We start from the raw sequence: 27724 nt of genomic DNA, 5'->3' as shown, positions 1-27724 counted from the left end.
TATATCTCCCATTCAAATTTCTCTCCTGAGCTTCATAGTCATACTTAACCATCCCACTTGGCAGCTCTATCTGGATAGACCATAGGTATTTTGGTCTCAGTGGGTCAACTACCTGCTCCTCCTCATGTTGTTCCCTATTTAGATGAATGATGCTACCATCAACCAAATTTCCCAAGCCATGAACCTTGAATTTTATCCTTGACGCAATTCTTTCTCTTCACCCCACATTTAACCAATCACCAAGAGCCTCTCCATATTACCTCAATTCTACCTCTTAAATCTCTTCAACCCATCCACTTCATTCAGCCCATCTGTTTCTCTTCAATGCTGCTACCACCACTCAAGTGCAAATCACCATCAATCGTTTCTCCCCTAGACAACTACAATAACCTTCTAACTTGCTGCTCCGGATCCATTCTTACTCCCCTCTAATTTACTCTCCATGCTGTAGCCTCAGTGGTATCTTCAAGATAATGATATGATCATGTCATACTCCTTAAAAATCTTCAGTGGCTTCCCACTATTCTTAGATTAAAACCTAAAATCCTTATCATGGACTATAAGGCCCACAAGAAATATCCTTTGTCTAACTATCCAGACTTTTCTCCATAATCCAGTCTTTGGCCTTCTTTCAATTCTTTAAACCTACCATGCTCTATCTTCCTTCAGAGTCTTCAAATATGCTCTTCCTTCTGCCTAAAACACTACCTACCATGTCACACCACCCTTGCTACATATAACTCATCCTTCAGGTCTCAAACTCAAAAACCACTTCCTCAGGAGGACTGTGGTAGGCAGAATTCTAAAGATATCCCCCTCTCTCTCCCCAGGATTTCCATTCTCTGGTTATATTATCAAACAGTAATCTAGGTACTACTATGAAGGGACTTTACAGATATAATTACTACTCAGTTGATTTTAAGATAGGCCCTTAAAAACAGAGGTTTCTCTCAACCAAGGGCAAAATAGGAAATCAGAGAGATACAGCAGAAGTCAGCCAACACCCTGTTTGAGCCTGGAAGCAGATTCTCCACCCTCAGAGACTCCAGGCCAACTAATAACTATGATTTAAGCCTGCAAGACCCTAAGCAAAAAACCCAGTCAAACTACCTGGACTTCTGACCTACACACCTGTGATACAATAAATGGGTGTTAAGTCACTAAATTTGTGGCAACAGGAGTAAAGAATACAAAGGCCCTTCCCTGACTCCCATGTCCACTCCAGACTGTGTTAAGGACCCATTATAATATTCATTATACTTATTACTTAATTTAATGTATGCAGTCTAAGATCTACAGTCAAAGGTTCTGTATTTTTGTGTACCAAACACCATTATAATCCAACATGCACACAACTGGTACCTATAAATGTTTGTTGATTGAATGAACAAATTTTTCATTCAACTTTCTCTCAAAATTCGCAATCATTCTAATCTCAATTCACACCTCCCGTAAAGTGCTGTATTACAAAATATTTCTGTAGTAAGGGTCAATTGCTTTATAGCAGTTACTAAAAAGAGGGGAAGGGTGGGATGAATGGAATACATTCAACATGGGGCAGATGTTCTTTTTGTTTTACAAGTCCTTCCTCACTTGCCACTACCCACAATCTGAAATGCCTACTCCATGCCCAATACTCCTAGGGAGCATGAACATGTGTTAGAGAATCACAAAAGATTACCGTACAGAGCCATTATTACTAATGTCACTGGGTCATATTCTTCAAGTATGTTGGATTATAAATAAAGGTTTAAAACAATTGTTCTACTTTTTAAAGAAACAGTTTTCAAACTGCAAAAAATGCAAATGTATTCACTCTGCAACATTATTATTTCATAATAAAAAGAAACTGACTATATTAAAACTATCTAGTCAGGAAGAGGAAAAGTCAACAAAAAGAACATTTTACTTACATTAATGGGAAAGCAAAAAATGGGAGTGTCATGGCAAGTCTTGCTGTAAATTCATCGGGAAGGTACCATAAGTATACAATTAAACATGTAAACAGATAGAGAATTGAAGAGTAGAGAATTAATCTTCCAACCCATAATTTTTGTAATCTCTGATTTTTTTCCCTAAATTCTTCCAATGCTTGAATTTCCTGTGAAGAGAAAGTTATTATGTATTATTAAATCAAATTCATAAAGAAATTAAAATGGTAAAAAAATTTTTACGAGAGGTTATAAAGAACTCTTAAAAATTCAATGAAAAAAAAAAAAAAAAAAAAAAAAAAAAAAAAAAAAAAATTCAATGAAATATAATACTTTAATATTTTAAACAGAACATAATATGAAAAAGAAAATTAAAAATGAAGTTAAAACATATGAAAAATGTCTATTATGATTTGACAAATCTTTTTTAAATTAAAAATTAAGATATTTAAAAATAATGTTTGATAACCTATCAAATTAGCAAAGATCAGAGGTATAAAATTGGCATCAATAGTCTTTGTTAAATCAAACAAGTAATAATTCTCCCTGTATAAGCCCTAAAAAAAAAACTCTGACTATAAAAAGAATTAATAAAAATTGAAACAGTGACCCATACTAGATTCTTTCAATCCATTCATCACTCTCAATATTCTCAAAGAATAACCATTTTTTTATGATAGAAAGTATAAAAAGCTGTGAAGTTTGCAAACTGATACAAATAGTTGCAGACTATTTTATGATCTACTTTGTCCTATCTGTAACATTGATTTACACCATGCTGTAGATCAAATTTCATTCTAACATTCACTATTACCTGACACAGACTTCTTAGGTCACTGATAGACTTTGGATTTTAACATTGAAGTTCTCAGGCTTACTCTATATCACCTCTAAATTCCCATACCAGATCTAGTCTCCAAAGTAATATGTACTAAAATAATATTTATGTAACACCTAAAATGAATTAAAACACCCCAGAGCCAAAGAACATACCTTATCTATATTTTCCAGAACCTCTACAGTTGAAGGTTTTGTCTGTTATAGAAACAGAAATAAGAGACAGCATTAAAACCTGTTATCGCTAACTTAGAAACACTTTGACTTATATAATCATACAAGAACATTTTAATCCAAAATTAAGTTTTTTCAATGTTATTAAGCAATATGTATTCCTGTCTTTTTACAAATGAGATTTAGACTTAAATAAAAATTATAACTATAAACAAAATTACACAAGACTAAAGAAATAAGATGTACCTACTTAACTTAAATTTTTAGTCCTAGAAGTACTTTCAACTCTGATAGCTCAATTTTTACCATCCTTAACCAACCCCAATAAAACATACTTTTACTAAGAGAAAATTTGTTTAAATTTTCCTCCAAGAAAAATTTTCTTAGATATGATTATTCAAAAGAATTCTATTAAGTTATTATAAATTATTAATTCTATAATAATTCTATTAAATTATTATAATTATAAATTCTATTTAAAAATTCAAGACTAAATATGGTCTGATTTACTATTGCTAAAAGTTCACTTAGGACTCTGGAGGTCGAAAATCAATAGGCTACCTTCATTCTGAATTCCTAAAGTACTTTTCTGAATATCAGATTTTTAAAGGGCATCTAAGAATACTTCACTATTGCAGAGCTTGTTTGTCAAAGATATTTTTTATATCACCTAGAATAAAACCCAGCCAAAATGCCTCATACAACATTTGAAAAAAGTAATTACCAATTATATACTCAACCATCTAAGAGGGTAATGATTATCAATTCATTGTAGGGCCAACAGGAGTTGTTAATATTAGGTTGAACCATATGCAATTGCTGTTTATGTAGTCAAAACTGGCAGTTTCATATGGTTCAACCTAACAAGAAAGACAAAGGAAGAATAGATAAATTTGATTCTCAGGCAGAACTTTAATAAGGTTTTAAAGGGGGGTGGAGGGTGTCAATGTAATGCCAATCCAAAACAAAGCATCTCCAGCAATAGGTCAAAAACTAAATTGTGTACCAAGTATTGCTAGACTCCATTGTTATGGTAAAAAGGAGTCAAAAAATAAGCAAAGTAGTTGTCCTAGACTACATTACCTCCTCTTATATTAGAGAAGAGCATTGACCAGAATATTTTATATTTTACAGCTCTAAATTTGAGATACTTCCTCTAAAGACTTAGCCAATAAAATCAAACTATATTTTTAATTTTGTTTAACCTATTAATTCCTAAAAGTATACCTAGTGTGACTTTAGTAAATATTTGTGACAAGCTTTAAGCAAAAAGATATAGCCTATAAAAACATAAATATTGTATAGAATACTTAATTTCAACTATCTTTCAAGTAAGACTGAAATTTAGGCAGTATGAAAACAAGAAAAGATAACCATTTGTACACAAATGTATAAACAGAGAAATAAAAATAATTCATAGGTCAACGTGAAATAATTCTGTTAAACAGAGACATCAGACACCTATATAGCAAGTAGAACCATTAAAGTCCAAATAAAAAAATAACTCATAAGAGAAGAAAGAAAAAAATTAAATAGAGTTAGGGATAATATTAAACCACTACTCAAGTCTACACCACAAAGGAGACCCTTACAAATAGCTTTATGTGACACTTTTATATTAGACTAAGAACTGGCTGTAAAGAAAAGTAACTTACCCTCCATCGAGAAAATAATCCACCCATTTTTTTATTTGTAGAAACTGGGCACAATGATAAATATCATCAGTTGTCCAAAGGAATTCACAGCTAGAAATAAAGCAATTATTTTTAAAATTTAAGTTAAATATACAGCATATTCACTATAAAATTTAGATGTTGCAATACTACCCAAAAATACTATAAAATATTAATTTATTTGGACTCCACTTATGTGGAATTTTAATTCAAACAGTCTTGCAGACAGCTCACCTTTTAAAAATTCCTTTCTTCCAAGCCAAAACATATTTAAAAGTGAAAATAAAGCTGGAAAGACTTTTTAAGTAGCAAGGCGTTTTAAAAGTGTATATTCATACCACTTTGCAATTTTCTGTTCCTTAAAGTAGGTCCCCTATATTGTTCTTCTAAGAAAAATTCTGCTGTACTACATTTCTATCATTCAGCTGTCTCCCAACTAAACTAGTTATTTGGAATTAGGGGTGCTCTACAATGTTTAGAATAATATCACCTTACAATAATAGAAAGCCAACAGGATTTTGAGTAAGAAAATAAGGGTTATAAGGTTACCTGTGACAGGGAGCATATCATTTAATGTTTCTGAGCCATAATTTTCTTTTCTGTATATTAAAGTTAATAATACTACCACTTTTCACAGGATAGCCTTTATTATTACCATTTTACAGACAAGAAAATTAAGTGGAAAGAAGTTTAGTGATTCACCCAATAGCTCAGAAGAAACATTACCCAAAGCCACTCTATCTTCAGACTTCCGGTCTGTTCACTACCGTTCAACACCCAAATAAACATTTCTTTCTGAAATTGTGTCTACGTCCCTCAAGTTAAACTGTCATGTCAGCTAGCTGTATCTCATATCCCCTTTTTTTAGTTGTTTTTCTATGACTCTCAAATGTATTAAATATTACCATACATATAAAAATGTATCAGCAATATTATATCCTAAATCAATTTACCAGTCAATAGTTATATAATTTTTAATTCTTTTAAACTGAAATAGTGAAAGTATATTTTCAAACTTACATAGTTTTACCAGGTTACAGTTATATACTACCAATGTATAAAACTGCTTCATTTCCACCTAAAAAAAGTTAGGCCATAATTCTTACATTTTTTTAAACTCATAAATGTAATCACAAAATAATGCCAGTACAAAGTAAGTACATTCACTCTGCAATACTATTTTTAGGTTGGAATTAGCATCAGGCATGCCTATCTTGACTTTCTTGGTTAGAGAAGTAACAAAAAGTCTAATTATGAAACACACAAAGTGATTTTTACCAACAGAAATACCTATAATCTGTACTGAAAACTTCTGAAGTTTATAAATGTAATCAATGTTATAAGCCACATTTAAGTTGCAATCTAAATATTATTAATCCGTCAATAGTAAATCGGTATTCAAATTTCTAAAGTGTGGTTGTAGGAAATCCAGGAACTTTAATGAATAAAAGTATAAATTTCTGAGTTAAGACATTAAATAGATCTTAAAACCTTAAGATGCTAAAAATCACCAAGAAAGGTGGCTGGGAAGGGAAGATTCAGATGAACCACTTAACTTGTATATTTTCTTTTTTTTTTTTTTTTTTTCCTGTATGCAGGCCTCTCACTGTTGTGGCCTCTCCCATTGCGGAGCACAGGCTCCGGACGCGTAGGCTCAGCGGCCATGGCCCACGGGCCCAGCCGCTCCGCGGCATGTGGGATCTTCCCGGACCGGGGCACGAAGCCGTGTCCCCTGCATCGGCAGGCGGACTCTCAACCACTGCGCCACCAGGGAAGCCCTGTATATTCTCAAAGTATACATTATCCCATGTATACGATGAATGCATGTGCTATACACCACTATGTATGGTGTATAGCACAGTGTTTTGTACACAACTGACCTACACATTTTGGTTTGAAACAGTTTATAGCTATCACAAATCAGAATTTTTAATATTTGAAAGTAATGACAACAATAATATCATTTAAACACTTGGTAAGGACTTAATCTTCTAGCAGGCCCTAAAACAAATGCTTTTCATGAATTTTATCATTTAGATACTACCATCACTCTATTTTACAAATGGCAAAACTGAGTCTACAGAAGTGAAGTAATTTGCTAAGTTCCCAAAGACAGTAAGTAACAGAGCCAGACCCAGTATTTTAGTTTTGATTTTTTAAAAAGCAACAAGTTAGCGGTAGTGGCTTAAGAGATACAAACTACTATGTATAAAACAAATAAGTTACAAGGATATATTGTACAGCACAGGGAATACAGCCAACATTTATAACTATAAATGGAGTATAATCTTTAAAAATTGTAAATCACTATGTTATACACCTGAAACTTATATGATATTGTAAATCAATTACAGCTCAATAAAAAAGGCAAAAAAAAGCAACAAGTTACTTCTAATAACTCAAAATCAGAAATTAAGTTTTTCTGTAGATTAGATTGGAATATTTATATATAAAACATATAAAAGCACCTCAGACATTCTCAAATAGCTGGTAAACAGAGCTACTGAAGTGGAAAGTTATAAACATAAGACACAGGGTTAGTACAGTTTATCATGTAGCCCAATTCCTTCATTTGCTTAAATCTGAATGCTTAAATCTGCATGGAAGAGAAGCTAAATGACATGCCAAAATCATGCAGGTCCAGCTAGGGGCAGAACTGGTGCTAGAAGTCTGCAAGTACTGCCTCTACTTGTTTACTGCACGTCACTTTTAAAATTCATGTAATATGAAATGTATGCATAATATTACAATTAATACCAACTTTGACATCAATTATTTGCTTGGAGAATTGTTTTGATGTTAATGAAACAAATTACATAAGATCCCTGCAGCAGAGAACTGTGCTTCTAAATTTGTCCTCTAGAACAACACACTATGGTAATAGTCATTAAATGCCATATTCATCCTTTCAGGTTCATAATCAAAAAGCCAATCAACCCTCATTGTCCCAACTTTTTTTCTATCAAATTCTGGTATTTGTTAGGGACGCCTGATTTACTATAATACACATGTATAAGTAGTACTTTCCAACAGATACGAAAGCATAACAAAATTAAATAAATCAACTATTTCTCTACAACTTTAATTTCATACCTCTTCTATTTCCAAACACTTTTTCCCTCCTTGCCACCTGAACATCTTAACTCCAATTCCTGTCGCCCATTACTATGAAACCTTGGGCAAATAAATAAATTAACCTCTCAGTTACTCATTATCTTCATCTGCAAAAGAGCGATAGTTAAGAACCGTCTCAAATGTTGAAAAGCTTAAACAACATAATGTATTCTAAAGTACTTACAACAGTGCCTGACACATACTAATTTCTCGATACAAATGGTTGTTTTTACTGCTGTGGTTGCTGCCCTTTTCTAGTCCATCTCCGCTTCCTTTCAACACATGGAAAGTACATGGGAATCAAATAACTAGCATTTCTTTCTGAAGCATAAATCAATTTGCTTGCTCTTGAGTGGACAGATTGTTCAATCTCAAGTGGCCTGTTCCAAGAAATCTTCCGTGAACGTGTATAAAGAGTCTCTTTCCACTCTGCTATCACTATGGGACCTGACATGACCTTAAGAGCTGGGTGCATCTAATGTGTTTTTCACTAAATAATAACACCCACCATATTATTTGAATGTTTTCTATTAACTGCTATTCACACTCAGGTTTAGGTGTCAGAATTTGAAATCTTGGGATGTGTTATTCTTAAATTTTGAGCTTACTTCAAGTCATATTGAAATAATGGAATAAAAAAGGTCTTGATTCAAAATATGACTCAACCACATACTAGCTACGTGATCTTGTATAAACTAAACTCTCTAAGCCTCAGTTCAGCATTTGTAAAGCGGTGAAAATATCTACATCTACACTTCACAGAATTGCTGCATGAGTTAAATGAAATTATATATCACTTGGTAATGAAATAATAAGTGTATAATAAATTATAGACATTATTACTACTATTACCAGAAAGCTCATGTAGTACGGCAATACTTCTCATATGGAACACATTTCTTTCTAACTTCTTATAAAGAAACTGTTTCATAATTTTAAAATTGGAAAATAAAGTTAGTTTGTATTTTAACTGAAATTGTATTGCTCTCATTTTCTCCAGTATAAAAAATAAAACAAAATACTCTGAAGACTCTTACGTTAAAATAAACTTTAACAGCAAAGGAAGTTTAGTTTTATGTTTATCAAGTTCCAAACTTAAGTAGAAACTATTGTCACCATCAACAGTACCTCTATAACACATTGGACAATTCAATTTGAGATTAAAAGTGTTTGTTCTATAACTCTAACTTTCAAATATCCTAACAGAAAAGACAATTCTGAAATATCCCAAACTACCATATTTATTGCTCAAAAATAAAATTACTGAAAATAAGTACATCTCTAAAAGCACTTTTATTATACAATGATTAAGTTCTGGTCTTCATGGTAAGTCAATACTCATTCTGAACTAAATACTACCAAAAAATGACTATTTGATTGTAAAGATTTCTCCTATAAATCATACCTGTTGTAAGCCATATAATTTCTTCCTTTTTTTATTCTTTCAAGTTAATAATATGTAAACACTAAGGTTTTTAACAGCAATGGGTTGATGCCAGCAGATGACGGAGAAACTTGAAATTCTAATTTTAAATGTTTAAAAAAATGTGTTGAAAATCAACTTAGTCCTCCTAAAATGAAACTACGGGGGCTGTTGAAGACAAGAGATTAGCATTCCCTGCCAGTTTGAACATATGCCTAAAACCAAGTTTACTCACATCCACACAAACTGCTGTTGAATTTTGTGTGGTGACAGTTTTGTCAATGGTGACACCCAGGCCACTGAGAAAGGAGAAGAAAGTCGACACTAGGCACCACAAACCAGAAGCCTACTGGGAAAAGCGGAACATGGAAAATTCAGTGAGTCACAAATTTTACTTAGTAGAGTGAGGGCACCATCAGCAAAACTGCGTGCACCAATCCCAACTCTCTCTCAATCCCCTTACACTGTATTCAAGAATTAAAACTATGATGTAGTTTAGATTTGCTCTTCTCCTTCTGCCATGCCTATGACACCCACGCAATCTGGCCCTTCCCTCCACCCCACCATTGCTCAAAAAAGGACTACAGTCCAAGAGAGGCTTCTCTAAGCAGCATACAATCCACGCCCACACGCCTGGGCCGAGCAGCGTGACACTGACAGTTTTCGGTCCCTCCCGATCTCACCAACTCGTGGCGCCTCCGCACAACTCAGCAAAAGACGACAAGGGTAGAACCCACTCAAAGCGATGGCTTAGTGCAGGACTTTCTGACCCTTCGACCGAACAGGGAGGTGGGCCAAAGAGACGATGCTCAGCTCAACCCAGTCACTGCCCCCCTTCCCCGCCCCGAATCTCCGAGAAATGGCTGGGGAACCAACTCCCCTCGGGAAACAGAAAGGGGTCTCCAGCACTCCAGAGCCATCCCTGCCACTGTGCTGGGAAACCAAGGGGATCAGGGAGCGAGACAGGATCAGCACGCAGCCGGGCAGGAGCTCAACTAGCCGCCGCCGCAGAGCTCGTAGGCCACTCGGCATGGGGCGGAGGCGCCCGGGAGAGGCAAGCGGGGGAACCCGAAGCGTATTTCCCAGGGAAAAGCTCAGCGCATCTCCCCTCTGCCGAACCCTTCCAACGGCCCTCATTTTGACCCCTCTACCTTCAAGTAGAAGCGGGCAAAGCCCGGCGCTGGCGCCCAGCTCTGCCAGCTTCGGCCGCCACAGCGCAGCCCGCCTCCGGAGCAGGCAGCAGCCGCCACTGACAGAGCGATGGGCTCAGCCAACTTCCCATCAAACCCCGCGCTCCCGCCGTCGGCCAATCGGCGCCGCAGCCGGCGCGCGGCGCTCCCCCGTCACGTAACCGTGACCGGGGCGGGCAGCTGAGGGGCGAGGCCGGCGGTTGGCCCGAGGAGTTCTGTCCCTGTGGCTTCTGCGGCAAAATAGGGTGCTCGTCTTCGCGTCTCAAAGGTGGACTGTCATTTATTATGACTCTTAACAGTACAGTTACTTCTTACTCCTCCTCTGCCTCCTTTTCTTTTAGAGCCCGTTCTGCCAAGTCTTACAGGCGAAAGAAAACCCCGAAATTGGTTCTGATGGTCCTAGAACGCCGCGGGAGAGAAGAGTGCGCTTGGGTGGAGATGGATGCACTTGGAAAGGAGTCCGCCCTAAAGAGTGCCCGACCAGCTGCCATCCAACCGGCAGCAGAGCAAGTTAATGCTACACCGCTTAGAAGAGACGGGTTCCCAAACAAGCCAGTGGAGAAATTCAGCCTAGACTCCAGGAGTGCTTGAGGCTTTTATGACTCTTGGACGCCAAAAAGGGTCATTTGATATCTGGGCGCTTACCATTGTGTGGTAAACGTCGAATGTCCAAGGATGCTGATTTCAAACTTGTGGATAACAACATAAGCTGAATTTTCTATCTCTTACCTTAAGAACACTCCCTTCACAGGTCCTGGTACTAGGCCCACGAATAAACCACCTAAGTTTTATTTGCCTCAGATGTGAAACATTGGCTAAAGAGTGTTAAATCTCCTAGTCAACTGGGAATGACAAGTCTAAATAACAAATGGTACTTGAACCACACAAGGTAATGTTGGAGAAGGGTAGAGAAACCTCAGTAAAAGCTTTTGTCCCATTTTACCCGTGTGCAAACATTTTTCTATTTTATTTAGTTACATACACATTTTAAAATAATGAAAAGTGTCCATAGTTTTTAAAGAGTATAATCGTTTTAATATGCTACGTTTAAACTTTGACAACCAAACAGGTAAAGTAAGAAAAGAAAGTGAGCATAGTATCTAGTTGGTAAGAATAATTTATTATACTGGAAGCTACCAGATAATTCACTGTAGAGTTGCTTAACTGCTAAAATCTTTAGTTATAGCTTTGTAAAAGAAGGGAAGGGAACCAAAGTTTTTTCTGGTACTCTGGGTCAGACACTTTATAAATCTAAAAGAAAATGAAAAGAAACATTTCACCTATTCTGGTATGGAAATTTAATCATTTTGTTTTTTCAGCCTTTGCTTTTTCAAAGTTGTTTTTTTTTTTTTTAAAAAAAAAAAAAAGGCCTGTGCAAGACTTAGAGGCCAAACTAATGGTTACCAGGGGGAAGGGTGGGGGGGAGGGATAGCTAGGGAGTTTGGGATTGACATGTACACACTGCTATATTTAAAATGGATAACCAACAAGGACCTACTGTATAGCACAGGGAACTCTGCTCAATATTATATAACAACCTAAATGTGAAAAGAATTTGAAAGAGAATAGATAACATGTATATGTTAAAAAAAAAAAAAGGCCTGTGCAGTTTTGCAGATGAATCTCCTCACCTCAGGACAATCTCTTTTCCTAAGAGAACAAGGAAGAAATGTTTTCTACTTGCTAATGATTTGTTCTCTAGTTTTTTGGGGTTTTTTAATATTTATTTGGTTGCACCAGATCTTAGTTGCGGCTCACATCCTCCTTAGTTACAGCACGCAGGCTCCTTATTTGCGGCATGCATGAGAGATCTAGTTCCCTGACCAGGGATCGAACCCAGGCCCCCTGCATTGGGAGTGCAGTCTTATCCCCTGTGCCACCAGGGAAGTCCCTGTTCTCTAGTTTTAATTGAGCCATCAAGATCTACTGTAAAGGGGACAAAAACAGGAGAGGGAAACAGGAAAGAGCTAACTGGGTGCAAGAGATTCCAAAAACCTAATCCTGAGACAAAATTCCCTAGGTAATTGATCTACAAGAGAAGAAATTTGGCCTGGCAAGGGGAGAGAGAAGAGTATTAAATAATTAACTTTTTTAATCCTCCCAGCAACGTTTTAAGGTATCAGTATTCAAATGAAGAAACTGAAAAGTAGAAAAATTATACATATATCGTTGAAGGTAATGCTAACACTGCCTCTGCCAAGTGGTAAGAGTTTGTAGGCACAGTGAGGGAAGACATTAGAAGCAGAGAAATCAGCATATGCACTATATGGCTGTACTACAAGCTACAACGGTCATTCCAAATATTTACTGAGGACAAGACCCTGTGTTAAGTGCTAGGGATACAGAGATAAGTAAAACAGCTGTCCTAAAGCAACTGATGCTAGTGAGAGAAACCTTCAAGAAAACAACAAAAAAAAATACAATATAAGGTAACTAAGTGTTGTAGTAGAGGCAAATTTCAAAAGATTGGAAAATCATTAGGCAACAAGAGCCAGAGGGGATGTGGGAAAGCCAACGAAGGTGGTTCTTCAGTTGAGTCCAAATATTCATCCTAAAAATTGTTCTGGAATAGGTTCTAAGGAAGTGAAATCAAACAAGAGAGAAGATGAGCAAGGAAACAAACTATTCTAGGCAAAGGAATTCAAAAATGTCTAATTCAACAAATAAGTGAGCCACATTTATTTAGATAAATAAATGAAAGTTGCAAGAGATAGGTGCTCTGAGAGCTTACATTAGGGTCACTCACTGATCTGGTCAGAAAAGTTAGGTAAGGCATGCTTGAGGAGGTCTCCTGGAAGAGAGATCTGAAGGCTGAGAGACTGAAGAAAGGAGAAAAGGAAACAGGGAACATCGTGTATTTTGTCAGGAGTGAACAGTGCAAACCTGAGGGACTGAAAGGAGGCCATTGTGGCTAGAGCATAGTTTGCAGGGAGACCAAACTAAGCAGAACTTGGTTGGCCATACTGAGAACCTTCATCTTTTTCTTCAGAGCAAAGTGGGGAAGGGATATGACCTGATCAGATCTGTGTTTTGAAAAGATCATTCCAGATGCAGTGTGGGAACATGAACAGGATCAGCCTTGGACCAGTTAGGACCTATGGGTCATGGTTAGTATTGGTAGTAAGTAGTTCAAGTGGACTGGGATGGGCACAAGGAGATGGAGACGAGTGCAGAAAATGGAACGATTTAGGAAGTGAAATAGGAGGTCTTGGGAATGGAGTTAGATAAGGCAGAGTGGAATGAATGGGGATTGAGGGAGAGGAAGGAGTCAGAAATGATGGGATTTCTGGCAGGCCCAGTGGGTAGATAACAATGCTCACTGAGGTGTGGGGAACACTGAAGGAGAGTCGGATTTGGGGGAAGATGATGATTTCAGTTGAAACATGTTGAGTCTCAGATGTTTTCGGGACTTCAAGGAGAGATGTCATGTAAACATCTATGGGTCTGCAGCACTGAGGAGAAGTCTGGGCCAGAGAAAAAGTATTTTACGGTTTGTAATATGTTCTTTTCCACAAGCTACTTATTTTTTCAAAATGCAAATATTATAAATATTGTGGAAAAACGAAAGAAAAAGAAGTCTCTAGAGCTGTTTCCCAAACTTCCTTTCAAATTACCTGGGGACTTCATTTTGAAGAAAACAAGTTCTCAGGCTTCTACCCTTTAGATTCTGATTATACATGTCTAGTATGAAGCCTCAAAATTTGGATTTTTAACAAGTGCCACCGGTGATTCTTCCTCTCAGTGATTTTCTCTGGGCAATGGTACTCCAGTGCCAGAGGCCCCCTGCATGAGAGTTATCCTAAGTGCTTATTAAAATATAGACTCTTGGGCCCTGCAGACTAAAATCTCTAGGGATGGGAGGACTGGAGAAAGGAAGATGGTACAGTACCAGGTTGTCCAAGATTTCACCATCTATGGCAGAGGTGTCCTAGGCCCTCCACCAGGCAGTTCAGAGAAGAGTTGGTGTCCTTTGTTGTATGATGCAAATGTAGGCAGCAGGCAGCCCTGGCAGGCTGGTATGATAACAGCTTTCCTGGCTTCTAGCCCAGGCCTCCCGCCCTGTCCATTGAAATGGTGCTCAGCCTATTCCAATGCTCTCTTTTTCTGCCACTCCTATCAAACCTCATCCTTCCCTTCCAGGGGAAGGTGTTATGCGTGTCATGCTCCATATACCCCTCCCAGTTCAGAGGTTTCTTTTAGCTAATCTGGCCAGGGTTGGGAGAGAAATACGTTCAAATGCTATGTTTCACTCTCAGCAAAGTTTTTTTTATTCTCAAGAACCTACTTTGTAAGCGTTTTGTTTTTAAAGACTGAATTGTTAGTGTCACTGTAACATCTCTATTTCTCTATGAGGTACTGTAGATGTAGAGGAAGAATCAGAAAGTATGGGGGGAAAAGAGAAGATTAGAATTTTTTTTGGCTGTGCCGCGTGGCATGCGGGATATTAGTTCCCTTACCAGGGATCGAACCCACACTCCACACTCTCTGCAGTGGAAGTGTGGAGCCTCAACCACTGGACTGCCAGGGAAGCCTCTAAAATTATTTTTTGTGATGGGAAATACAGCAAACACACAGAATAGTTCATTAAACAGAATATAACCTAAACACTCATGTAACCCCCACTGGGTCAGAAAGTAGAACATTATCAACATCCCAAAAGGCTCCAAAGTGCCCCTTCCCTTATAACCCCCAAGTACCTAGGGTTAATAACCACTGTCATGATTATTAACATATTCACTTTCTTGTTTTTCTTTATAGTTTTATTGACTAATTACTCAAACAATATAGCTTATGCCTGTCTTCAACTCTATGTAAATAGAATCATAGAGTAAGGTTTTTTCACGTCTTGAATGTTTTTAATCAAAGTTAAGATTCATCCATATGGATGTCGCTATAGATTTTTATTAAAATTTCTTAAACTGTATGTATTAATTTCAGGGAGAATAATATCCTTCCACATGAGCCTTCCCTTTCTGGAATGTTGTATAACTCTACATTTGTTCAAGTGTCCTCATGTATTTTCCAAAAACATTTTTCATTTTCATCATATGAGTCTCATACGTTATAATAGGTAGAATTCTAAAGATGGCCCTCCAAGATTCCCATCCCCTGGTTAGCCAGTAAAACAATAGTCCTGCTGTGAAGGCCTTACGGATGTAAAAGAGGCAACCCCGAGCTCCAGGGACTGGGCCTTGAAGGGCATGTTCAGGTTGGAGGGCGCACGTGTGGACCAGGAGGGGACCAGGTTCCATCCAGAACCAGCCTCTAGAGTGACCTTTCTAGCCCCAGGCTGTGCTTGTGCATCCTTGGGGGACACAGGAGGCAGATACTGCCGTGCCTGGGCCCCGCACCAGGCTAACAACGTGCCGTTACTCGAGATGAGTCACAACATGCCTGGATTTCTGATCTACAGAACTGCAAGATAATAAATGAGTGTTGTTTTAAGATGCGAGTGTTTCAGTAATGTGTTATGGCAGCAAAAGAAAATTAATACACACCTTTTTATTAAGCAAAAATCTTTTTGGCTCATCAAGTAAGCCTTTACTCGAAGTAGGATGATACTAGGGAGGTCACACTACTCAAGTCCTATAGCTGAGATCACTTCACCTTTTAGAATCCAGACTAAAAATGCACGTGTATCTACTGAAGGTGGCACTTGAAGCTACTCTCAGCTGCCTCTGAAGCTGGGTTTCGTAGATTGATACTACTTGGGAGGAGAGGGACGACAAGGCGGGGAAAGCACAGCAACAAAAGCCAAGAGCTTGCGGTGCAGCAGAAGGAACACTGCAGGTCCTCAACCTGTTTGCTCACTTCACATTTAGATTCGTCCAGCCCATGCTCTGGAAGCAAATGCATGCTAAATAAAAAAGTGAAAGAAGAAATAAAGGCTAGATTGCTGTGAAATAACTGAAAATAAAGATTGACATTTATCAAGTCTAACATTAAAGATTCATCCATTATCATAAATAATGCATAATTCCAGAGACCATTTGTGTCTGAAAGGCATAATTTAAAATTAGAACACAAAGTATCCTGGCATGTAGATAGTTCCATGTGAGCTCAATCTAGTTACTGAAAAAGAAAGGTACATTTCTTTCTTAAAATGAAAAAAAAAAAACAAAAAAAACTTTGCTTGTTCTGGAAAAATATATATATAAACTAAGCTAAAATAAATTATTGGCTTGCTGCCCAGTAATTCTAAAAGATGGCATTCTAATGCTACCTGAAAAATAATGACACACATGACAAATCAGGGAGCTAATGAAACTTGAGTCTTCACTTGTATGCATGTAAAGCTTACACATAAAACAAGGAAGATGTAGCTTTAGCTAATTCATACTGAGATTTATTGTTAATAGGAGTCGTAAGAGTACATGGGATTTTACAAAGCATAAAATATGGAAGACAAATTTTCTGACCTGAGGAGCTTAGTAAAACATGTGTAGGCAGTAGCTAACAGGAAAAATATTAAGTCATGATGATTTACAAGTGATCACCAATGGGAGACTCGGTATAAAAAAAAAAAGATGTCATAAAAACAGAGAATTGAGAAATGCCAGGGATTTGAAAAAAGATTGCAAAACCTTGAAGGAAGAATGAAAAAGAGGTGTGAGAAATGAAAGACAAAGGTCTAAGAAATGAGGAAGGAGAAAAAACTGAAGATGAAGATGGAAGAAAAGACTTGCCACTGTGAGGCATGAACCAATACATGAGAAAAAACGTAGGATTGATTTGCTTGACAAACCTCTGAAATTAGACAACTGGAAATCCTAACTATACAATTCATTTCTTATAAAGTTTAAGAGCTAATTTTCCCAAACAGTAGACACTAAACCAAACTTCTTGTTCAAGCCAAATTATTCCATCTATAACATATGTATATATAAATAAGATTCCGTGCAACTCTGTATGCAGCTGAATTGTGAACAACTTAAAAGCTTAAGAATATTTTTTAGCTATAATGTAAAAGGAACTTCACTTTAGACTATATATTCAAAAGCAGTAGTTTTCTTTATATATACATATGTTCTAGGAAAGTCCCAATGCTATGGCAATACTGAAATCAGACCCAATATTTCTCTCCAAGATAAAGGCCAACTTCCTGTGCAGTGTATTCAGGGCCCACACCATCTCCATGTGCTACCTTTGTGGACACAGCAGGTACAGTTTTCTCTTCATTCACCAAATAGGTCATACTCAGGAAATTATCTGTTCAAAAAATTTGCGCATCTTTAAATGACATGGTCTTTTTACTAATGAGTTTTGGGCATTCTTTATAAATTCTGGGTATTCCTTTTCAGATATGTGGCTTTCAAATATTTCTCCCAGTCTGTGGCCTGTCTATTCATTCTCTTAAGTGTCTTGCAAAAGGCATGAGTTCTTAATTTTAATGAAGGGAATTTATCATTTTTTTTCTTTTATGGGTTGTGCCTTTAGTATCATATCTAAGAAATCTTTATCTAACCCAAGATCACAAAAATTTTCTCCTAAGTTTTCATCAACAAGTTTTATGCTTTAAGGTTTTGCTTTTAGGTCTATGATCCATAGTGAGTTAATTTTATATATAATGTGTGAGATACGAGTTGAAGTTTATTTTAAAAATTTTCTTTGCATATAGATGTCAAACAGTTTCAGCACCAACTGTTAAAAAGATTATCTTTTTTCATTGAATTGCCTTTGCACTTCTGTCAAGAATCAGTTCACTATATATTTGTGTGTCTATTTCCCTCTTCTTTCTATATTTTTGCTGTTTACCGCACCATCTTGACTACTCTACCTTTACAGTAAGTAAATGAGGTGGTGTGAGTCCTCCAACTTTGCTCTTTTTAAAAATTGTTTTGGCTATCCTAGTTCTATATGAAGTTTTAAGTAAATGTATCAATTTCTAGAAAAAAATTTGCTGTAATTTTTATTGGGATTGCATTGAATATATATATTATTTTGAGGAAAACTGGCATATTAACAATATTGAGTCTTCCAATCCAAGGACAGAGTATTTCTCCATCTATTTAGATCTTCTTTGATTTCTTTCATCATTACGTTATAAGTTTTCAGCATATAGATCCTGCATATTTTTGTTAGATTTATATCTAAGTATTTCATGGTTTTGGTACTATTTTGTTAAATAAATTTATTTATTTATTTATTTTTGGCTGTGTTGGTCTTCGTTGCTGCACACAGGCTTTCTCTAGTTGCGGCGAGTGGGGGCTACTCTTTGTTGCGGTACGCGTGCTTCTTATTGCAGTGGCTTCTCTTGTTGCAGAACATGGGCTCTAGGCACATGGGTTTCAGTAGTTGCGGCACGCGGGCTCAGTAGTTGTGGCTCATGGGCTTAGTTGCTCTGCGGCATGTGGGATCTTCCCGGACCAGGGCTCGAACCCAGGCCCCCTCATTGGCAGGCAGATTCTTAACTGCTGCGCCACCAGGGAAGCCCGATATATGAATCTTAAGAATGGCTGTCAAGTGTGGGAAAATTACTATCAGATTGTTAGTTTTTTCATATAGGCATTGTAAGATGTCAGGGTTTTCATGTTTCTTTGTGCAGTAATTAATTGAAAATATTCTTTGAATCAATAGCAGTTATTACTCATTCTTGATGTCCTTGTTGTAATAGCACATTATGAGTTTTATATTACTTTTTTCAAAGTAATCATTTTGTGTCTAATCAAAAAGAGTTTTAAATCGTTTTCCAGTGTGTTCATATGATCCCTTCCTCTCATTAATTGCATTATCAAACAATCCAAGAACCTATTCATCACTTCTATTTGAAATGTATCTCTTTCTTTAGTGAATTCCTGCTTTTGGTGATGATTTGACACCTTTTTTGTTGCAAATTCTTCTTGATGTCAGAACAATTTCTATTAATTTAATTGCTTACCTTTTCCACTTTTGTTTCATATTCCATTAATTTTTTATCTGAATTTTTTCTCAGTTGTTTATAAATAGATTTAAAGATGAAGAAAGATGGTCCCCTTTATGTAATTCAAATAAGGTGATTGCAATTTCTTAAATATAGAAGCACTTCAAAGTGTCTTTCTGTATTACAGTTATAATGATGTATTTGCTGGTTGTCAATTTTTTGAATAAGATTTTTGGTTTTTCTTGTGTGTTGGGGTTTTTCTTCCAAATCTTTGAAAATATATTTTAGCGTCTGTAAAATATTCTTGACCCATGTTGTAAAGCTTGAACAGCTTTATAATGGATAACCCATTATATTACTCTTGGACTTTTTTTTTAATCCATGTTGATATGTTTATGTAAAATACTCCATTTGTGAGAGGAACCTGAAATGAAAATAACTGTTGTAAAATGCCGAGGTGGTTAACAACTGTGAAGTAGCTTTTTCTCTTACCAGATTAAAGGAATGAGCTGCATGTGGTGTATATCCTGCACACTTATTAACATTCTTTAAAGGCTGCTGGGAGCCCTTTTCCTCACCTTTGTTGGACAACACTCCATGAATGTTTTCAACCACAGGTTACTATTTCCAAAAGTTATTTTACACTGTTGGATAAAGCCACAAGCTGGTTTTCAGTCAGTGAAAAAATTTAAAACTATACGTAGAGTTTTCGATAACAGCAGTAGAGCACAATAATGGCCAACTAATGGAGTAGTATTTGGTTTCTGGTTTATTTATCTGTTAACCCTTCCATTATATAAATATTTTCCCATTACTTCTATTCATTCTTCATAAACTGTTACTTTTTTTTTCCTATTTTGGGCATTTTTCCAAGTTCTCATGCAAAAATTAATTAAATTTAACAATTATTTCTAGGATTCCCATTAAATTTCTGTTAATTGAATCATGATTATTGTTTCATCATGACCTCTGAAAGTTCCCTTAAAAATGCAATAACCTCAACTACTCTTTTCAGCTCTTCAAAATAATATGGAATGTTCTTACTCAGCTGTTTTTTGATTTATGGGTAATCTAAGAAAAGATAGTTGTCTTGTGCTCCATAGAATAGTCACAGCTTTTGAGGGCTTTCGATATATTCGTTTAGTCTGAAAACCCATCCCGTGTAAGTAATGTCTGTCTTGTTGAAAATAATTTACAAACAAAACAATGTTTATGATATTTTTTTTGCCTTGGCATAAACTAGCTAGAATCTCATAAGAGTATGACTATTTAAAACTTTTTTTTTCAAAATATCTTTTTGAGAAACATCTCTCTTGCCCATTTTATGTTCTGTTTGATTCTGTATAAATGTTACTGGAATCACAATTTTGAAGGAAAAAATTTTCTTTAATTGAAGTACTGAATGACATTATTACTTTTTGCAATAGGGCCATAATAAAAGACCATGGTCCTTATTAAGGTCAATGAAGTCATCAACATGAAACTGCTGCGAACCTTTGTTGACTATACAGATTGTATTTTGCTTGACTATTTTCTATTTCTCCTACTTTTTCATTTCCTCTTTGGGAGTGCCCTGATTCTCATAATCTTTATCTCTTCTGTTGTCATTTTAATCATCTAAATTTTCTTGGCTCTAATGAATGCTTTCTTTTCTTCATGATTTTGGCAGTTTTAGTATACATTCCAAGCTAATGAGAAAGTTTTTGATATTTTGAAGCTTTTGTGAATCTTCAGTTTAAATTTTTTGCTTCCAAAAGGATACTCTCTTCATGAGAATTCAGTTTTCCACTTATAATTTTACTCATCTGATGATTGAAAGAATTTTCCACAGACTATCTTCTAGCTCCATATGTTGCAAACCTTGTTTCTCCTCCACTAACAGCCTGTTCCCACCATCCAGGTACCACTCATCTTGTGTTAGCCTCTGGCCTTGCACCTTCATACCACCATGCCAAGTGAGCAGGTAGAACAGGCAATTGAAGTATGCTGAGAGGTTATTCTTACCCTGAGTGCTTAGCAATAACCATAGGAGTGGCTGTGAACCATGTAAATATATCCCACTAAACCTAAAATAGCATATCTCCAAATCAACTACCTCTAAGCTGGATCCCAAAACTGCCTAAGCAATTGCAAAGCCACCTAACACAAGGGGAAGTGTGATGAAGGGAAAGCCAGAAAGGAAAGACACAGCAGTCTTCACTAGTTGGAGTTAAAACATCTTACTTGGGCAAATTTTGCGAAAATAAATAATTTGGGGAGCACGTCATTAGAGTCCCTATCAAGAAGCTTTATTAACATTTTCTTCCAAGGAGTCATGACACATCAACCTCCTTAGCTTCTTGGTAAATCTACGTCTGGACATTACTTCCAGGCTTTATCCACAATTTCCCCAACTGCCTGAAATGTCTTATCTCTTCTTCTACTCCTAGCAAATCTCTACTCTTCTTTCACGACTTAATTCAAATGTCATTAATTCCCTGAGAAAGAACCCAGTGTATTGGAAAGAATTTGAGTTCTGATAAAAGACAGATAGAGGGTTTCAATCTTGGCTGGGCTTCATATTCTTTGTGTGTCACAACCAAAGTACTAACTTCCTTGAGCCTCAATTTCTTCATATATAAAATACAAATAAAATATATATACATTGCTGACTTGTAAGAATTTTTTTTAATTTAGCAATTTCATCAATTCTATTTTTTCTCATTTTAATATCTCTGCATAGAATATTGGAAACATTGAGAAAATGGTGCTTAAGAGAGGCTTTAAATGATTTGTTTCTCTTCTTTTAGCATTATTTTATTATTTGGGTGATCAAAAGAACTGGAACTAGGATGAAGTGAGTGAGACATTTGCCTTAGGTCCAAACTATAGGGAGGTGTCAAAAAACTCAGTAATCAATATAAATTCAATATTTTTTAAAAAATCAGTGCAAAAAAATCCATAATGAACAAAATATCAAAAATTTTTTTAACGATGGGATCAGTACTACTGATTTTTCCTTTGCGTTAGGCTCCAATATGACTCACATTGGAACTGGTGATCAAAACTTGATGGAAGAATTTGGAAGATTATTTTTTATAACTATGCATAGCATTTAAATTATTCTCTTTATATTCAGTTGTTTTTACAGATGCCATATTTCAATACCTCCAGTATTAATTTTTCTAGCATCAAACCTTAGCCCTCCACAATAGATGATTATGAACAAATTATCTTTGTTTTACCTTAGAAATATTGTTTGCTCTATTGAAAAGTAGGTTACTGTTTTGGAAATCAATTTCTATTACAGATAACCTCACTCTAGAATGATCTACTCCATTTTTTCCTACACTGAAGCTATTTAAATTTCACTCTCAACCTTTTGCAAAATGACTCATTTCAGAGTACTTCAGAGATCTTATGTTTCCTTTAGGAATTCTACCTATATACAGTAAGTTGTTCTTATTTTCCATCTAAATTATTTAGCCAAATTTATTTATGACTATTTCTCTGAGGTGATGGAGTAAAACACTTCAGATAGTCTGCTTGAGATATACTCTGTAATGTGTACTCTCATACACTGTTGGTGAAAGTATAAATCGGTACCTGCTTAAGGTCAATTCTAACATAACCACCAAATTTGAAATATGCATGGCACATATTACTTTTATAATTAAAATAATAATTTTTAAGTGTATTTTTTTCCCATTCTATCCTTCTAGGTGAAAGAGTACAGGATCCCTGGCTTCAAGGACCTCATACTTTAAAGGTGAAGGAGAAAAGAATAACTTGTGGTCTTTACATAGGGTGATATTTTAAAATTGTTTTGAGGTGTGTTTTCATATTATAAATATTAATTATAACCCATAATTATAGCCCACGTAGAAAGTATAAGGAGAGTCTAAGGGCTTCCCTGGTGGTGCAGTGGTTGAGAGTCTGCCTGCCAATGCAGGGGACACGTGTTTGAGCCCTGGTCTGGGAGGATCCCACATGCCGCGGAGCAACTAGGCCCGTGAGCCATAACTACTGAGCCTGCGCGTCTGGAACCTGTGCTCCACAAGAGAGGCCGCGACAGTGAGAGGCCCGCGCACTGCAATGAAGAGTGGCCCGTGCTTGCCACAACTAGAGAAAGCCCTCGCACAGAAACGAAGACCCAACACAGCAAATATAAATAAATAAATTTTAAAAAAATAAAAGGTTGAAGCCAGATTGGAAAGCCATTTAAAAAAAAATTTTTTTGACAGTATGATAGTTTTAAAAAATTGTATCTCACAACATTGTAAATCAACTATACTTCAATTTTTAAAAATGGTATCTCATCATAGTTTTGTATTTTTTCTAATTATGAGGGCGGTGGATGATCACTTCATGTGTTTAAGAGCAACATTTACTTTCAAGGCTCATTATGTAAAGAGTAGTCAATATTTCCTTCCAAATTTGACTAGATATTTTTCCTTTCAATGAAAAGAAATAAAAAACCCTCCTACTGAGTTGTAGCTTTATAACAGCTACCATTAAAATAAATAGATAGATAGATAGATAAATAAATAAAAACATTACAACACTTTAGAATATAAAAGCAGAGTTTTTCCACCTTTTCTGGAAGAATTCAAAACTTTATCTTTGGATTGTAACAAAGATGTGAAATTTCACTGAGATTATCTATTAGTAAAGTTGGAAATCCCCACAGTATATAAATGCTCAATTTGAATTGCTTTTCACAATTCCATGACAAAATGCAAAAAAAAAAAACCACCCAAAAACCAATAAAAAATGTTTTCCTTCAAAACAATAGCTGTGATATTATTCAGTAATAAAAAGTAAACTTCTAAGACTTAGAAAATCCCTCTTCTAATGAAAGCTTGTCTTTAGGGACCTTCTAACATGATTATTGATGAGTAACGTAAGTATAGTATAAATTTTAATGCAGTATCCATAAATAACATTCTTACATTGTTGCTAAAGTTGTAACACCAATGTAAAAAAACATTATAGATGAATGTCAATAGTAATGTTTCCCTCTGTTCTATGTCATTTCACTGTTGGCATTAAACCATTCTCTTTCTTTTTTTAATTTTTTAAAAGTTTTATCGGAGTGTAGTTGATTTACAATGTTGTGTTAGTTTCTGCTGTATAGCAAAGTGAATCAGTTATATGCATATACATATATCCACTCTTTTTTAGATTCTTTTCCTATATAGGTCATTACAGAGTATTGAGTAGAGTTCCCTGTGCTATACAGTAGGTCTTTATTAGTTATCTATTTCATATGTAGTAGTATACCATTATCTTTTTTTTTTTTGCGGTATGCAGGCCTCTCACTGTTGTGGCCTCTCCCATTGAGGAGCACAGGCTCCAGACGCGCAGGCCCAGCCGCTTCGCAGCATGTGGGATCTTCCCGGACTGGGGCACAAACCTGTGTCCCCTGCATCGGCAGGCGGACTCTCAACCACTGCGCCACCAGGGAAGCCCTACCATTATCTTTTAATCATTGTTATAGAAGTTAGTCTTACTAAGTAAAATCTAGCACTTGAAATGTACCAAAAATCTTAGAACTTTTCTAGTTAGTTTGTATTGATAGTATGGAAATACTTAGTATTTTTAATATCTTTTTTTGGGGAGGGGGGAATCAGTCTTCTTACTCCCTACTTTCCACCCAACCAATCATCCTCAACCAGAGAAATAGCTCTCTCAAGTTACAGATAAGAGATGCCAATTAATCAATCCGGCTGGTCACTGGAGTGAAAGATGTCACTGCCAGATCCCCTGATAACCTATATAGTGGCACAGACTCCTGGAATTGAAAAGGATCCAGCTTGCGGAGTCATTTAATCCAGACCTCTCTCTTCCTGCAAGGCTCTGCCTGAAATGTCTAAGACAGATGGTTTGTCCTTAAAATTCACCAGGGACAGAGATTCTACAGTATTACTCTGGAGCCTTTTCTAATGTTTAATCACTATTACTGTCAGGTTAGCTTAAGCTCTTTCCTGCTAGTTTTTCCTCTGCAGACATGGAAAACTGTTGGTCAGCAACCTCTTTATAATCACCTTTCCAATAGGCAAAGACAGTTAACAAGGTGCCCTTCAGCCTTGTTTTTTCAAGTTTACACAATTTATCTTCTACCCATTTTTAATATATCAATATTTTATCTCTATATCACTATTTTGTCTCATTAAACATTTGGCTTACTTTTCATTAAACTCTTTTTAAAATTTTTTTATATTTTTAGCTGCATTGGGTCTTCGTTGCTGCACGTGGGCTTTCTCTAGTTGCTTCGTTGTGGTGCGCAGGCTTGTCATTGCGGTGGCTTCTCTTGTTGCGGAGCACGGGCTCTAGGCACGCGGGCTTCAGTAGTTGTGGCACGTGGGCTCACATTGTGACTGGCGGGCTCTAGAATACAGGCTCAGTAGTTGTGGTGCACGGGGCTTAGTTGCTCCATGGCATGTGGGATCTTCCTGGACCAGGGCTCGAACCCATGTCCCCTGCATCAGCAGGTAGATTCTTAACCACTGTGCCACCAGGGAAGCCCATCATTAAACTCTTTCCATTTGTTCTATATCACCCCTAATTTAACATTATAGTAAGTTCTTTAATTGTAATGTGGTTTTTAAATTTTTAATTATTGTAGGATAAGGTAACAACACTTTTGTTTATTCACTAAATAAGTACTATTGAATATTTTGTGCCAGCAAGAAAAAGATAGGCAGATCTCCTGCTCTCATATAATATACATTCTAATAGAAGAAATCAAGAATAAGCAATTAAAAATGGATCTATAATGTAATATAATATAACGCTATGATAAGAATAAAGCACCTTGTATGAATTAGAAAAAAGCTAGGCTGCTGTGATAGAGACCCAACAATAATTCAGTGGTTTGAAGAAGAGGTTTGTTTCTTACCAACAGTCCACCCTGACTGCTTTGTCATCAAGAAGTTCTGCTCCATAAAGCCATTCAGGGATGCCAGTCCTTCCATCATGTTGCGTCATCAAACCTTAGGTCATTGTCACTATCTTTATAGTATAAGCTGGGTGACCCAGAGTTCCAGCCAGCAGAGAGGAGAAAGACAGTATGGATGAAGCTATCCCAGGCCCAGAAATGGCACACATCACTTGCACTCCTTTCCAATGAAGAGAACACAGTTACAGGGCCACACTTGGCAAGAGAGACTGGCTAGCCATGTGCCCATGAAGAAGAGGAGAATGGATTTCGGGGGGCCCAGATAGGGAGTTGCAAACACTATCAACGTTGAGACTTCCCTGGTGGTCCAGTGGTTAAGAATCCACCTTCCAATGCAGATGCAAGTTCGATCCCTGGTCGGGGAACTGAGACCCCACATGCCATGGGGCTACTAAGCTCGTGTGCTGCAACTACCGAGGGCTGCAACTACCGAGCCCACCCGCTCTGGAGCCCTCGTACCACAACTAAAAAGAAGCCCATGCGCCACAATGAAGAGCCTGTTCAATGCAACAAAAGATCCCACGTGACGCAGTGAAGACCTGATGCAGCCAAATAAATATTTTTAAAATGTAGATTTGGGTTTTTTTTTTAAATATAAAGAATTTTTTATTTTCCAGGACAAAGAGAAAAAGAAAATATTTTCAAATTTTCATTGAGTTGTAACAAATTCAAAAAATAAAGAATCGATTAAAATGGAAAATTGCCTATCAATGCAATGCATATACATGATTATATTTAATAAAAAATATTTCAAGGCAAATATATATATATATTTTTTATATTGGAGTATAGCTGATTAACAATGTTGTGATAGTTTCAGGTGCACAGCAAAGCGACTCAGCCATACATGTACATGCATCCATACTCCCCCAGACTCCCCTCCCATCCAGGCTGCCACATAACATTGAGCAGAGTTCCCTGTGCTATACAGTAGGTCCTTGTTGGTTATCCTTTTTAAATATAGCAATGTGTACATGTCAATCCCAAACTCCGTAACTACCCCTTCTTTCCACGATGTTTCTCCCCAATAGCCTCAGATCCCGTTTTACCTCTTTATGTGTTTCTGCTTCCAATGTCAAACACTGGACTGTTTCTCAGAAGATGCTCTAGGAGCACTGGAAAGTTCTAGGAATTTACCTCCCCCCACTCTACCTCACCCAGGGGGAACTGATGAGTGCAGGAGTATGAAAGACCAGCCCCCTTACCCTCTGATGTCAGGATGATTCTGAGGCATAACTTACATTTCAGAGTTCCCATGTAAGCACAGGCTGAAGCTACTCTCTATGGGAGTTGGCCTGAGATTCATCCTTGCTTGGATGTCTTCTCTTTCCTGTCCTGCTTTCCACATCCCCTTCTTGGTTTCCCCCAAGAGTACTTTCTTAATAAATCACTTGAACATGAATCCTCATCTGATGATCTGCTTCTAGGAAACCTAATCTAAGACACAAGGTAAAGCGTTAAAGGTGCTGGATCATTTTCAGTGGCTTCACACATACGATCAAAAAGAGTATTTGGACAAGTATGAATGATTTAGCTAGCAGTTATCACCACTACTGTGGGAAAAAAACAAACAAATGAGAAT

At 36.6% G+C, this 27724-nt stretch overlaps 1 protein-coding gene across 2 annotated transcripts in view; it reads right to left on the bottom strand.

Annotated features, from left to right (window-relative positions):
- LNPK (lunapark, ER junction formation factor) overlaps positions 1 to 10433 on the bottom strand; it is an 83304-nt gene extending 72871 nt beyond the window's left edge. Inside the window, exons 1-4 of one of the 2 annotated variants that reach the window (XM_030851384.2) lie at positions 10304 to 10433; positions 4598 to 4687; positions 2925 to 2966; positions 1914 to 2101 (exon numbers count right to left, since the gene is read on the bottom strand). In XM_030851384.2, the coding sequence (XP_030707244.1) occupies positions 1914 to 2101; positions 2925 to 2966; positions 4598 to 4624 (257 nt within the window). In that variant the 5' untranslated portion in view covers positions 4625 to 4687; positions 10304 to 10433. Of the gene's footprint in view, positions 1 to 1913; positions 2102 to 2924; positions 2967 to 4597; positions 4688 to 7708; positions 7730 to 10303 lie in introns of those variants that run through there. The other variant, XM_060302230.1, reaches the window with a different exon arrangement.
- Positions 10434 to 27724: the final 17291 nt, after the last annotated feature.

This window comes from Globicephala melas, chromosome 7, assembly GCF_963455315.2.
Source record: "Globicephala melas chromosome 7, mGloMel1.2, whole genome shotgun sequence".
NCBI classification, from domain to species: Eukaryota; Metazoa; Chordata; class Mammalia; order Artiodactyla; family Delphinidae; genus Globicephala; species Globicephala melas.
The sequence above is the reverse complement of the archived record's forward strand: the minus strand, read 5'-3'. Positions and strand labels throughout refer to the sequence as shown.